Consider the following 15,897-nt stretch of genomic DNA (forward strand, 5'->3'; position numbering starts at 1 on the left):
TGGCAGATGTGTAGGACAAAATGGTGTCCCAGCGCAGGATACCATCACAGGCCATGCAGTGGGAGGTGAGTGGTGACAAAACTCCAGACAGGACTATCACAGACCGCGGTTGCCGCTCACCTCAGGAGAGCGGGAGCCTTTCATAATAACAAGTGGGTAATCACCCACTTTTTAAAATAGTTTTGCCAGCTCCCACCCTTCGTCCAGATATGCAGCCCCCTGCCCTGCTGACAAGTTGGCGGCGGGGGGGGAGAGACTGGAAGAAGGCACACGGCTGAAAACTGCCTCTACCCTGCCACAGGTAGGACTGTGCAGGGGAAGCTGAGACTGAAATGGGGCACTGATGGGGCATGACTGCAAAGGGCACTGTGACAGGAAGGGCTGTGATTGCAAAGGACACTGTGATATAAAGGTGACTGCACTGTGAAGGGACACTGCAATCATGTACAGTAGCCCTTTACAGTGCAGTCTCCTTTACAGTGCAGTGCCCCTTTACAGTGCTGCCCCCATTGCATGAATGTACAAGGGATTGGTTTAAAAGGAGAATTGTGATGTAAAGGGACACTGAGGACAGTGAATATCCAGTCCGCCCCCCTAGACCCTGGAAAAATTAGCTGCCACGAAACTGGTCCCGGTTACCAAAAAGGTTGGACGGCTGCTTTAGGTTAAAAAAACACTGAAATTCTTGTGGATGCTCATTAGAAATCTGCATTGCGTTAATGCGCCACTCGAGACCAAGACAAGTTTTTTCTTAAACAATTCTGTGAACGATTCATGTATACCTTATCGGCGTACATGAGTCTGTCACAGAATTGTTTAAGAAAAATCTTGTCTTGGACAGATTTTTGTGACAGAGTACGTATGCACCTCTTTTTACTCTAATGTAAGAGGTGTGTCGTACCGCTACAGTACTTTTCTTACCAGTAATATGACAGTATTTTTTTTTTTTAGTTTTGTTGCAACAGTAGCGACACAGAAATGTCGCAAATAAGAGCGCCATGAATTTGTTGCACATGTAGATTCGAACAGTGAAAATATAACAGGGGTTTCATGAATTTGGCGCAAGGCTGCTGACTACATCAACACCCCCAGAATTGTGTGGCAAATGCCCTATTGCATCGGGTCCGGTGTAAGATAATTGATACATTAATAATTTAGTTTATTTAGCATGAAATGGAGCTTAGTTATGTTATGAGATATAGATATATATTCATTCTGTATATACAGCATCTCACAAAGTGAGTACAACCCTCAATTTTTTGTAAATACTTTTTATTATATCTTTTCATGTGATGATACTTTGCTACAATCTAAAGTAGTGAGTGTATAGCTTGTAAATTTGCTGGCCCCTCAAAATAACCAAACACACATTGATGTCTAAACTGCTAACAACAAAAGTGAGTACACCCCTAAGTGAAAATGTCCAAATTGGGCCCAATTATCCATTTTCCCTCCCTGGTGTCATGTGATTCCTAAGTGTTACAAGGTCTCAGGTGTGATAAATTTGGTGTTATAGCTCTCACTCTCTCATACTGGTCACTGGAAGTTCAACATGGCACCTCATGGCAAAGAACTCTGAGGATCTGAGAAATAATTGTTGCTCTACATAAAGATGGCCTAGGCTATAAGAAGATTGCCAAGACCCTAAATCTGAGCTGCAGCACGGTGGCCAAGACCATACAGCGGTTTAACAGGACAGGTTCCAATCCAAACAGGCCTCTCCTTGATCGACCAAAGAGGTTGAGTGCACGTGCTCAGCGTCCTATCCAGAGATGATCTTTGGGAAATAGACGTACGAGTGCTGCCAGCATTGCTGCAGTGGTTGATGGGGTTGGGGGTCAGCCTGTCAGTGCTCAGACCATACGCTGCACACTGCTTCAAACTGGTCTGCATGGCTGTCGTTCCAGAAAGAAGCCTCTTCTAAAGATGATGCACAAAAGACCACAAACAGTTTGCTGAAGACAAGCAGACTAAGGACATGGATTACTGGAACCATGTCCTGTGGTCTGATGAGACCAAGATGCATTTATTTGGCTCAGATGGTGTCAAGCATGTGTGGCGGCAACCAGTTGAGGAGTACAAAGACAAGTGTCTTGCCTACAGTCAAGCATAGTGGTGGGAGTAGCATAATCCCCCCTCCCTTCAGGGCAGTATTCCAACATAACCACCCCAAACACACCTTCAAGGCGACCACTGCCTTGCTTAAGAAGCTGAAGGTAAAGATGTTGGAGTGGCCAAGCATGTCCCCAGTCCTAAACCCTATTGAGCATCTGTGGGGCATCCTCAAACGGAAGGTGGAGGACCGCAAGGTTTCTAACATCCACCAGCTCTGTTATGCCATCATGGAGGAGTGGAAGAGGACTCCAGTGGCAACCTGTGACGCTCTGGTGAACTCCATGCCCAAGAGGGTTAAAGCGGAGTTCCACCCGAAATTTATACTTACCTCCATCTTCTCGCTCCCGGTCACCTGAAAAACAAATGGATAATCGCAATTTTTTTTTTTTTTTCACTTACCTTTTAGAGAAAATATACTCACCTTACTTCCTTCTTCCTCCCCTCGGCGGCCACGGCGATTCGTCACTTCCTGGCTTTTGCAATGATTCCTGGGAGCTGAACGTCATCGCTCCCAGGAATCATTGCGCCTGCACCGGCCCCGACGTCAGTTCCGGGGCGCGCGCGTCATTCCCTTCTAAACAGCTTCTGGGCATGCCCAGAAGCTGTGGAGGGATGACGCGCGTGACCCGGAAGTGACGTCGGGGCCTGTGCAGTGCATCGTGGGACCGAAGGAGGAAGAGGACCGAAGAGGACGCGGAAGAGGATCGTGCTGGCTTCAAGCTGCCCACACCTGAGATGGCAGCGCTGGAGAAGACAATTTCAAGGTAAGTATTTCTCCTGAAAGGTAAGTGCAACCCGGGACAGATCAGAGGCTAGCCATTGTGGAATGTGCTAGCCCTGACTGTCCCGGGGGTATTTTTGTAAAAAAATGTATAACCAGGGTGGAACTCCGCTTTAAAGCAGTGCTGGAAAGTAATGGTGGCCACACAAAATATTGACACGTTGAGCCCAATTTGTGTGTTATTTTGAGGGGACAGCAAATTTACACTGTTATACAAACTGTACACTCACTACTTTACGTTGTAGCAAAGTGTAATTTCTTCAGTGTTGTCACATTAAAAGCTAATAAAATATTTACAAAAATGTGAGGGGTGTACTCACTTTTGAATTTAGGTGCAAATTTAGCACAATGCATAACCCAATTTTTTTTACTTTTTTTTTTTTTCTTTTGGTAAAATATATATATATATATAAATTATGTTACACCGAGTAAATAGATCTAACATGTCATAAAGGCCACAATGTAAATTTTACTATCTGTAGGTGACTATTTAAAAGCCATTACAGATTACCACATCAGATTTACACAGGTGGTCTGCCCTCAATCTGATGTTTGCGTGTGTGGGACGATCGTGGTTTGTGTGTGCACAATACAGACGCATGCTTTCACACTTGTGCTGGTGGATGAGGGCACTTTTACATTTATTTTTTTAAACTGTTGCTTTAAATTTTTTTTTTTTATCCCTTTTATTGTGGTCACAAGGAATGTAAACCCCCCCTTGTGACAGCAATAGGCATATGACAGATACTATTTATGGAGAGATATGGGTTCAATAAAACCACAGATCCCTTCCCTGCCCTTAAAAGCAAATGATCACACCAAGATCAGCGTGATCAAATGCTTTTTCATTTTAATATGGTGCCATTTACTTCCGGGTTAATGTCATTACTTCTGGGTTACTATATCATAGAGCAGAACAAAGCTGAGCTGGTCGATTGGGATTCCTGGTGGGACAGGAGATCCTTGTAAAACTTAGGGCTCTTTCACACGGTCCGCCTCCGCAGGCGGATCCGTGTTGCTCAGCGGGGATCGATCCGCGATCCCCGCTGAGCCGGGCGGATGACAGCTCCGTCTCCGCTTGCAGTGCGGAGAGGGAGGTGTCTCAGCACCCGCTGCCCTCTATGGGGGATCGGAGGAGAGCGGACCGCTTGTCCGCTCTCATCAGATCCGCTCCGCTCCGATTACTGAATGGATGGAAAAATAGGGTTTCCATCCGTCCAGATTTCAGCACAGGATCGGATGCGGATGGCAGCGGGTGTCAGCGGAGGTGACCTCCGCTGACACCCGCTGCCCCATAGAGCTGCATGGAGGATCCGATCAGATCCGCCTAAAAAACTGACAGGCGGATCTGATTGGACCGCCCGTGTGAAAGAGCCCTTAAGGCGGTGGGAATTCCTTTTTAAAATATAAACAAACTCGCTCATCCATCCATGTTTCCATGCTTTTTATTTGCTGAGTTAATCATAAAAAGTTCCAGTGTTCAAGCATAAGAAAAACTGAACAACAAAAAAAAAAAATGGAAGTCGAATGATGTGATAACCAATCAATGGAAAAAAAAAAAACCGAGAAGAATCTTGCGTTCGCTGTTTTAGGTGGAGTCCCATCACCACGTGAAAACACCACCACCTTCGGTAAAAATGTACTCTTACCACAGAGTGTGGACCCCTATTATGGAAGGTCACATATGCCTTGATATATCCTCCATAAGTGGTCAACCATAGGAGACAAACAGCAATGGTATTCAATCAGCCACAGGACACTTCCGGGCAACAAGTCTCAGGCCGTCTGTAATGATATTGAACCCAATAAATAAAAAGGCTCTAATAGTGTAAAATCTTCTTACAAGTGGAAGTTTATTCACAATATATTGCACTTGCATGACTTCAGCCAGATAAAAGCATGTACAGCATAAACAGTGATCAGTTAGACATCCAGGTAATGCGATGATAGGTGTATAACCGACTGGTTTTGTTGCATAGAGTACTTCTTCCAGGGCAGGAGTGACATCCTTTCACCGCTCTTGACTAGTAAACCCAGAAAAACAAGCCTCGCTTTCACTTTGGTAACCCTGCATTTCAAGTGGCAACCAAGCCTCATTTTCATAATGGGAAAGGCATTCAAACCTCGCTTCCAATTGCAGAGCCGTTTGTATATGAAGCATTCACACCATATGGCTCTGTCAGTCCCAGGCATGAACTCAGACGTGAGTCCCCAATGAAAAAAAAAACTGGAAAAGAAAAAGATACATTGCCTTGAAAAAGTATTCCCCCCCCCCCCCCAATTGACTTTTTACCTATTTTGTTACATTACAGCCTTAAGTTAAAGGTTTTGTTAATCTGAATTTTATGTGATGGTTCAGAACACAATAGTCTAAGTTGGTGAAGTGAAGAAAAGTGTATACATAAAACTTATTTTTTAGAAATAGAAAACAGAAAATTGGCATGTGCGTATGTATTCATTCCCTTTTGTTATGAAGCCCATAAAAAGCTCTGGCGCAACCAATTCCCTTCAGAAGTCACATAATTAGTGAAATGATGTCCACCTGTGCCATCTAGTGTCACATGATCGGTCATTACATATACACACCTTTTTTTGAAAGGCCCCAGAGGCTGCAACACCTAAGCAAGAGGCACCACTAGCCAAACACTGCCATGAAGACCAAGGAACTCTCCAAGTAAGGGACAATGTTGTTGAGAGGTACAAGTCAGGGTTAGGTTATAAAAAAAAATATCCAAATCTTTGATGATCACCAGGAGCACCATCAAATCTATCATAACCAAGTGGAAAGAATATGGCACAACAGCAAACCTGCCAAGAGACAGCAGCCCACCAAAATCATGGACTGGGCAAGGAGGGCATTAATCGGAGAGGCAGCACAGAGACCTAAGGTAACCCTGGAGCAGCTGCTGAGTTCCACAGCAGTGGCTGGAGTATCTGTACATAGGACAATAAGCTGTACACTTCATAGAGTTGGGCTTTATGGCAGAGTGGCCAGAAAGCCATTACTTTCAGCAAAAAACAAAATGGCACGTTTTGAGTTTGCGAAAAGGCATGTGGGAGACTCCAAAATGTATGGAGGAAGATGCTCTGGTCTGATGAGACTAAAATTGAACTTTTCGGCCATCGAAAAAAAGCTGTCTGGCGCAAACCCAACACCTCACATCACCCAAAGAACACCATCCCCATAGTGAAACATGGTGGTGGCAGCATCATGCTGTGGAGATGTTTTTCAGCAGCCGGGACTGGGAAACAGGTCAGAGTTGAGGGAAAGATGGATGGTGCTAAATACAGGGAAATTCTTGAGCAAAACCTGTACCACCCTGCGTGATTTGAGGCTAGGATGGAGGTTCACCTTTCAGCACGACAATGACCCCAAACACACTGCTAAAGCAACACTTAAGTGGTTTAAGGGGAAACGTGTAAATGTGTTGGAATGGCCTAGTCAAAGCCCAGACCTCAATCCAAAAGAAAAATCTGTGGTCAGACTTGGATTGCTGTTCACAAGCGCAAACCATCCAACTTGAAGAAGCTGGAGCAGTTTTGCAAGGAGGAATGGGCAAAAATTCCAGTGGTAAGATGTGGCAAGCTCCTAGAGACTTATCCAAAGCGACTTGGAGCTGTCACTGTCCCAAAAGGTGGCTCTACAAAGTATTTACGTTAGGGGGGGGGGGGGGGGGTGAATAGTTATGCACATTGACTTTTTCTGTTTTTTAGTCCTATTTGTTGTTTGAAGATTTTTTTATTATTGTGAAGCAAAGTTGTGGGCATGTTCTGTAAATTAAATTATGCAAATCCTCAAACAATCCATGTTAATTCCAGGTTGTGAGGCAGCAAAAAATGAAAAATGCCAGGGGGGGGGGGGGGTTTGCAGTCACTGTATATTCATGCAGGCAGCTGTTAAAAAAAAAAAAAAAAGGGAGTTAGACTTATAGAAATTAGAATACAACTGTATGCCATCACATACATACAACTGTATGCCATCACATACATATGTTAGATGGATATTCCATAGAGCAAAATACAAAATTTATATAACCTAAAAAAAAAAAGCATTTAAAAGCAAAATGCAGAGAATAAAAAAAAGGTAAAAAGCAGGCTCTGGAATTTAACATAACAATTAACGTCCCAGTCTACATTTAAACCATGTGGAGTATAACTCTTAAGGAGATAAATCCACTTTGTTTCCATTTAGGATAATTCTCTTACTTTGAGATTTCCTCTCCAGTGGGAAGTATAATGGTGAATTCCCATAAAGAGGGTCCCCGTTGGTTCTCTGTGTACAAGGTCATAGTGTCGTGAGACGCTATGATTTTTGTATCCCTTACAGATATTGGCAATATGTTCGTTGAGTCTAATACTCAGTGCCCAAGTGGTACAACCCACATATTGAAACCCACAGGGGCACTGAAGTAAAGAAACTACATGAGTAGTGCTGCAAGTGATAGTTTCATTGTATATGTCCTAGACATTGTATTAGAGGGGAAATTCAAAGCATCTTTTTCGTTTTGCAGCTTTTGTAAACCTAAAATTTTTTTAATCTATCTATTTACTAATGCTAGCAGCAGGAGCAATACAATTTGTTGATTTGAGAGAGTGAAGCCTCAACCACCAAACTGTAAAAGCCAAATTTTTCTGGTTAATGCTTTTATACATTCAGTACAGTATATATATTTTATGTTGTGAATCAAGAGTAACTATGCTGTGAAGTTGGCATCTATTTCATCACTGAAAGATGTGCCCAGCACAGGAAAGCTGTGTCCTTTTTGGCCATATTTTTTCTTATCTACATTCTTTTACATACAGGAATGTTGTACATGTCAGAATTTTAAAGTAAGCTGACGTGAATATTTTATACCTTTTTTGCCTATAAACTTTTTTTTTTTCGTGTGGATGTACCCCCGCATTTTGGTTTCCATTTTAGCCCGTTTTTGTTGTCACGTTACTTTCTGATATTTTGCAGTTTGAAGAATAATACTCTGCAACTATAACATGCAGATCTGCTTAAGATTTCACCAAATCTCCTATTCTCTCTTGGATTGAATTTCATAAATTGAGACAAGGTAATTTTTACCTAGCATATGTATTTAGGTATTAAGAAATTTCTTGATTCCATGGAAACGGTATTTGTGTCATATACATTATTCATCAGTTCCTATGGAAACACGAGTGATAAGTGGTCAGTTGCTTACAGGTTTAATGGAGCAGTACATATAATCAAATTTATATCTCTCAAGGATCTAGCATGCCATTTCCTATTCTTTGTAATTTTAGTTGCACATGTAAATCTTTTGTATTGGTATTGTTCGTGTTTGCACCTGTTCTGTATAGCGGTCTTGTATAGCTGTCTAAGTATACTATTCATTAGAATTTTTCGATATCAAATTCATAAAAATAAAGTACAGTTGAGTGTCTCGCAGTGAAGAGCGATCCATTCCTGAATTTACTGTATGCAGGCATAAGTTTGCTAATATTTTGTAGAAATGCAGGTGGTTACAACCCTTTTTGTTTTTTCTAATTCTGGAAAAAATACTAGCCTTACATGGGGGTGTATTTTTACAAAGTGCCATGGCTGTGCGGTAATTCATAGTGATCCAATTTCTGCTGTGACGCCAGTTAAAGTTGAATTTTAAATAGTTCTAAAGCCCAAAGGTTTTTTACGCTAATGCATTAAAGTAAAAATAATCTTCTGTGGTGTGCAGGATGACCCCCCCCCCCCCCCATAATACCTACATGAGACTGATTTTGATCCAAAGCTGTGCCTGAGAGCAATGGCTCTCTCTCCTCCTTCTTCCTTTGCTTTTTTTGCTATCAGTCTTTGTTTTCTTTGTTTCTGTTATAAGATTTTGCAAATAATCTTTCTTCATAAATTTAAAAAAATATATTCTGCTACATTTTCGTTAAAACGAACAGAAATTTGTGTATATTTAGTCTGTGTGAAAGTCTACAAACTATGGTGTATATATAAATTCGAAAATTGATCAATCCTGATGTACTGATGGCCTATCGCATTTCCTGAGGCCCTGAAACGCTTGGACAGTAAAAATACCCCCCAAATTACCCCTTTTTGGAAAGTAGACAGTCCAAGGTATTTAGTAAGAGGCATGGTGAGTTTTTGAAGTTGTAATTTTTTTATTTTTTTTGGAAAATTAATAAGTTAAATAAAATGTGTTTATTTATTTTTTTTTTTTTTTTTACTTACGGTCACCAAAGCAGTACTGTGTCTTCATCTGACTGGTGTGGCAGTGATCAAGGACACTGACTGTGGAAAAAAAATACTTTAATTGGTTATCAGGATTTTTTTTTTTTTTTTTTTAACTCAACTGCTTTTTACAAGGGTGATCTGATCACTGTTATCATTTTTGTGAATGGCATCCGTTCATGTGCCATTGTGTACTATTATAGTAGTTGTCATTTGTCATTGGCCACAGCATCACATGGTACAAGTGCTGTGATTGGCCCCTAATACCATGTGTATACTGTGACCCATCACAATAGTATACATGAATGACTATGAATGGCCAGCCATTTTGTACTTGATATGTGATTGGTCAGAACAATGACATGATACTGAGGTCAGCCCAGTACAATGATCAGTTTTCTGCTGTATCCTTTGTGAACTTAACCCTATTAACGTTTTTGCTATTTTTATTATATATATATATATATATATATATATATATATATATATATATATATATATATATATATATATATATATATATATATATATATATATAATATTTTATATATAGAAGTAAGAGGTAAACCTAAAACTAGTGCAATATGTAACACTGTTTTTAATAAACAAATGCATTAATATCTGGTTGGATGGATGTAGTAGCGATTCCAAATGACATCTCAAGGTACTTTAGTTCTAATTTTGCCCTTTGTGTGCTTCATACTTAAAAATAGTTGCTAACAAATATAGGTGCTGCTGAAAACTGATGACCTGAATAAGAATGTGAAGAGTGGGAAAATAAAACGTATAAAAGCTCATTAGAGACGCTGTCAAATTTTGCTTCAGTGTAAATGTTTTTTTTACAAAACATTCCAAAAAAAATCAACATTTTAAAAGCAAGTCTACGGTTTTGTTTGGCCTGCATCCAAAGCTGTCTTGGGCTGCAGGTTGGACACCCCGACCTAAAATATCAGAATTGACCTAGATGGTAGAATACTCCTTATTGTAAGGCTGTTTGTCTGAGCTCAGATACTGCAGCCCAGTCTGCTCTGGGCTCCCAGGAGCATTTGTCAGGAATTGGTACTTGATTTCAATTTTGTACACAATTTTGTAAAAATACTGTGTTTTTTTTTTTTTTTTTCTCCTTTTTTAATATTAGTATTATTGTAAAGGATTTTTATAGTGATTTTTTTTTTTTCGTAAAGTATGAGAGCAATTCTTAACCAGTTTGTGAGATATTAGTTTGTATATCAAATCATATTACATTGAAGAAAATAAAATTCCCAGAATTATGATGTAAAAGCACCTGCTGCTCCCAAGTCTGAACTGACCTTCTTTAAAATTGTACATTTATATTTCCCCAGTAATAAATGCTGTTTTGATGTTACAAAGAATTTTTTTTAGTACCTTTTTAGGATCACTACATCTGTATAAATAAAATTTGTTCATTTTATGGAAGCAAATGTATATTTTATCTAAATTTTGCATTTGGCTATATTAGCCTTTTTAGAGTTGGTATGCATTTGTTTGAGCCCAGATTCCAGGTTGATCCTGGATTAAAATTGGGTTTTCTAGGAATTAGCAGTACTGTTTTTGGCATGTATATGCGCTTGTGCGTGACCCTCTTGTTACTTTATTTGCTCTTCTGGGAAAACGTGTGCTAGTATAGTGTGTACTTTCTTTTTTTTTTTTTTTTTTTTTTTTTTTATTCAAACCTAAAGCTTTGTACCCCCCCCCCCCCCCCCTTAAGTTAGTTTCAAATGTCTGTTAGGCGTTTTCTTGCTTTTACGTATTGTCATGTATTTGATGTGTTGGAATGAAAGACGCTCAAATCTCACTATTCATGTATGAAGGGTTCTGTGTGACGCATTTGCACAGGCACATTTGAATGGGCTGCTGTTCCTGTGTTTCCTGTAGGAAAAGAGCCCCTGCATCTTCTATAAAATGCGACTTTAACAAAAACAGTTATACTCCTGTGCAATGTGCAGGATGTGCTGTGGGTGTGCGCCCCCGAAGTGGGCTGTTTTCCTGCTCACTCCTTTACAGGATTTGACTGACAGCTGCAGACAGGAGCGGTGGGAACAGGTATTGGAATGTTGTTGTGTTTTTTTTTTTTTTTTGCCTTAGTCTCCATTTCCACTGTTGCGACTTGCTGTGCGACTTGACACATGTCAAGTCGCACAGCAAGTCAAGTCATTCATTTCCATTTGGCCGTTCTAACTGCCACGGCTTGAGTTGCGGCGACTTGAAAAGTAGTTCGTGCACTACTTTCGGGCCGACTGCAGTGCGACTTCTATAATGAGGGACAAGTCGCACTGAAAGCCGCGAACAAGTAACACTACAGAGTCGCGCTAGAAGTAGCACAACTGTAGCCGCAGCAGTGGAAACGAAGCCTTAATGCAGAGAATGCATTCAGGTAAAAAAAAAAAACTTTTTAAATACCACTTAAGCCATATGGATAAAAAACCATTGTAAGAACAAAGGCCTGACCGGATCAACTGGTAACGAAACTGTTACAGGAGGGACTCCTTTATTTCTGGTGACGGGATTGCATCCTTTTTTTTTTTTTTTTTTTTTTTTTTTTTTTTTGCTAAAATTTTAACAGTAAGAACATTTTGTTTGATCCACCTTGGGTGATAAGCTTCTCCAAACTGCCTGTCAATCTTTGCTTTTCGAATAAAAAATTATTGTGGCTGATTGTACTGTTTAAAATACTGACTATTATTTCTAGAATTTGAAATCTGATTATATTTTTTGTATTTTTCTAGGTTTCGAGAGCATTCTAGAAGGGCTGTATGGACCAGGATTACGTAGAGACCTCAGTTTATTTGATGGTATTTTATCTTTTTATACACTATTTTGCCTTTTCATACATCCGTCATCTAGAAATAATATTTTTAGGCAAGGTGTACTGATCACTACTTTATTTTTTTATTTTTAATATTCCTGTTACATAGTGTACTCTTGGTAATAAGAGAACAGAGTACAATGACCCTTAACAGTTAATCGGAAATAATTGTGATCTCTAATTTGACTATAAAAAGCTACTGTGGGTTACTGCCTTATTCGTAGATATGCTATGCATGTTTAATTATATACTGTGTTTCCAGTGTTGCCTTGCAGTAACTTTATTGGTGCAAAATTGTACACTTCATGAAGGGGTCATATTTTGCATGGCCCTGTGTTCTCACATAGTCATTATTATAGCTCATTATACTCTTCAAGTCGTTATCTATCATCGTTATCGTTGTGGCACAGTTACTCCACAGTAAGGAGGGGGTAGAAGAGGAGCAAGTAAAAAGTGAATTCCCAGTCTAAACCCCCCCCCCCCCCCCTAGGAGGAAAGGCAGTTGATGGTGAGGTGTGCCCTGGGAATCATAACCATTGCCACCGTTGGACCCAAAGTCACGAATTTGGGTGGGTGTGTGTGTGTGTGTGTGTCGAAGCCCTGACAAAATGTATACATCTTGCAAAGGGGTTACACCATAATGGAGGAATCATACCACTACCCCGGTGGGGCTGATGAGAGTTCAGTCTGACGTCCCCACAGGCATTGTTTACATCAGTCATCAAGGCGGCACCAGAAGCCGCTGTGCCCTTTGATAAGCCATCCTATTTCTGGCTTGGCAAAAAGGCTCAGCCCAGTGTTGTCTGCCGTCCATATTCCCAGAGTAGGTTATTGGCAGGAGGACTCTCCTTCGCTGGCACATGGAAGCGTGAAAGTTGTTTTTTTCACCCCAAAGTATTCTTAAACATCTGTTACCACTGGGGGACATTGAACAAAGATCGGTTGACCTCAGTCTTAAAAGCCAGATGGACAAGTTTGTGGCCAGGATCCAAAGCCTCTGAGGTGAACTGGTGACCATGTGGGTTCTGTTCCACCTGAAATGCCTTCCCTCTGCTAAAGATTCTTTGACTGCTTCGGCGGATCCAGATGGGAGAGCATTATGGTGACCTTGGTTGCACTCCGATATTGGTACTCCGATTTCTCTTTCCTACATTGACGGGCACAGCTCTTTATTTTCATGATCGTAGGGTTATACTGTCCCCTACAGGAAAAGCGCACTAGACAGAGAAAAAAAAGCTAAGTACGCATATGAGGCAGTTCCTGGGGGTAAACTCCCACTTCCTGCTATAGGTATTACGTTTTTTTTCTGCCTAATCAGGAGTAAGGACCTAGTTCCTTGATAAGATCTCTGGTCCTGACAATTTTTTTCTTTTTAAATGAAAATTTTTCCTCCTTTTTTAATATTTTATTCCTGTGTGAATCTACAATAAAGTGCCTGACTAGACGATGCACTGAATAATCTAGATCCTTAGAGGCCCCTTAGTCTGGCCAGCGAGCACATATAGACCGCAGCTCTGCGCTAGGTCGGCCGTGACAGCTCTACTGGACAGGGGCTGGCTTGCGGGTTAAATGTCTCACGAGGGCGCATATGAACTGTCTTTAGCCTGAATCCCAGCATTTCCTCCTGGCCGAAAGCACCCACATTACAATGGAGCAGTGTCCTATTGGGAACGGTGCCCACCCTGTTCCTGGTGTGGTAAGTAGCTGTCCCCCCCCTACCCCTGAAGGGTTTTGGGGTGCACATGGGGGGCCCCTCCCTGGGATGGTCGGACCTCCGGGCTCCTCTCCCTCCCAGTTCGTGTCCCCCCTCCAAGCTCAGTGATCTAGTGACCTGGAGGAGAAACAACTCCCCCCTGCACATCAGTTGGTCCAAGGGCTACAGTTAATCTGTGATGCCTTCTTGGATGCCGCTCCCTTGATCTCTAGACTGTCTCTCATGGTCCTGTGGCATATTATATGGCTGAAATGCTGGTCTGGGTACCAGGCTTCTAAGGAGGCTTTGTCCGATCTTCCATTCAAGGGGGATCACCTGTTTGAAGCTTCCATGGATGACATCATCAAAGGCCTCATGGGGGAAAGGGTACTCTTCTTCCTCAGGCTTCCAAGGGTAAGGAGTCCCATCGCAGACCTTCCTTTTCGGCTCACAAGTGGCCTTTTCGTCCCTCAGGGTCTCAAGACAAAGGGATCTAATCCCTTTAGGGCCTTCTCTAGGGGTTCCAAGAAGTCTTGGTCAAGCAAACCAAGGGTGGGTTCTGCCAGACCTGCGGAAAAAAATTCCCCTGAAAGAAGGGGCTCCCTTGCCCATATTGGGGGCGGGGGGGCGTCTTCGTTGTTTACTGGATCCGTGGACCTTCCTGATCCAGGACAAGTGAGTCCACAAAGCTACAAGATAGTTTAGATCATATCCCCCAGAAATGTTCTTTCTTTGCAATCTGCATTTATCCCCAGACCGCTTGAAGGATCTCTATGGGGTAGTACAAGACTTGTTACTTCAAGGGGTGATTGTTCCATTTCCGACGTTGGAACGTTTTGGAGGTCTCCAATCAAACCTGTTTACGATTCCCAGGAAGGAGGGCAAGGCTCGTCCAATTCTGGACCTCAAGGCGCTAAACTTCTTTGTGCGGGTATAGAAGTTCTGAATGGAATTAATTTGCACGGTGGTGGGTCCCTACTTCAGGGGGAGTTTCTCGCCTCCATCAACAACGCCTACCTTCACATCCCCATCAGCGCTTCCTCCACTTTGCCGTGGCCTAAGAGCATTATCAATTTGTGGCGTTACCTTTGGTCTCACATTACTGTTAGCAGAGGATCGCAATACTGGGGTACATGGACGATCTGCTTTTGCGAGCAGAGTCTTTGACTGCTCTGTTGACCAACCTGGAGATTACTCTGCAAACGCTGAGGGAGTTTGGTTGGATTCTGAATTTTCAGAAGTCTGCTCTGGTCCCGTCCACAAGCCTTGACTATCTGGGTCTGACTCTGAACTCGGCCTTAGCCAGAGTGCTCTTTCCTCTGGACAAATTCTGAACTGCAAAAGGAGATTCTGGTGAAGTGGAACAAGGATCATAAGCCTTTGAACAATCTAATCCTGTTGAGCTGGAACATGAGGGGGTCCCTGGTTTGGTGGCTTCGTTCTCCAGTACTTCTAGGAAAATCCCCTGTACTGAACTGTTGCTACGGATGACAGCCTATCTGGGTGGGGAGGCATCCTCTGCACAAAGTGTGCTCAGGCGGTCTGGACTGTGGAAGAGTCCAGGCTTACCGATCATTGTACTGGAGCTCTGAGCGATCAGACTTTGTCTGGATCATTGGACAAGTCGTTTCCGGGGTGTTGGGTATGGATTCAATTGGATTCAATTGGGCAATGACACGGCCATGGCCTATGTCAATCACCAAGGCGGCTCGGGAAGTGGCCGGAATTCTAAGGTGGGCAGAATGGTTAATTCCAGCCCTCTCTGCGGTGCACATCCCAGGAGTGGAAAATTGGCAGGCGGACTATCTGTCGACAGGTGTTAGACCAAGGAGAGTTATCACTTCACCTGGATTTGTTCCATCAGTTGTCTCCAGTGGGGGACTCCCCAGGTAGATCTGTTAACCTCTCGCCTCTACAGAAAAGTACAGAGATTTGTGGCACGGTCTTGGGATCCTCTAGCTGACGCCACAGACTCCCTAGTGACTCCCTTGAGTCAGTATCCTCTGATATATGCCTTTCCTCCTCTCCTCAAGCTTCTGCAGAGACTCCTGTGCAGGATCGAGGCAGAAGGGAATTCCGGTCATCCTAGTGGCTCCAGACTGGCCTCGCTGGTCTTGGTACGCCGATCTGGTATGGCTGGTCGCTGATGCTCCTCTTGGGGAAGATCTGCTGTCCCAAGGACCGATCTTCCATCCTGCTTTACAGTCGCTGGTTCTGTCGGCTTGGCTGTTGAACGCCAGGTGCTGAAGGATAGAGGGTTATCTAAATTGGTGATTCCTACG

At 42.5% G+C, this 15,897-nt stretch overlaps 1 protein-coding gene across 4 annotated transcripts in view; it reads left to right on the forward strand.

Annotated features, from left to right (window-relative positions):
- LCORL (ligand dependent nuclear receptor corepressor like) overlaps positions 1–15,897 on the forward strand; it is a gene marked incomplete at its 5' end in the record, with an annotated part of 176,915 nt that overhangs the window by 71,294 nt on the left and 89,724 nt on the right. For all 4 annotated transcript variants that reach the window (XM_082243651.1, XM_082243653.1, XM_082243650.1 and 1 more), the window contains one exon: positions 11,843–11,908. In XM_082243651.1, the coding sequence (XP_082099777.1) occupies positions 11,843–11,908 (66 nt within the window). The remainder of the gene's footprint in view (positions 1–11,842; positions 11,909–15,897) is intronic.

This window comes from Pelophylax lessonae (genome assembly GCF_965119305.1).
Source record: "Pelophylax lessonae genome assembly, chromosome: 1".
NCBI lineage: Eukaryota > Metazoa > Chordata > Amphibia > Anura > Ranidae > Pelophylax > Pelophylax lessonae.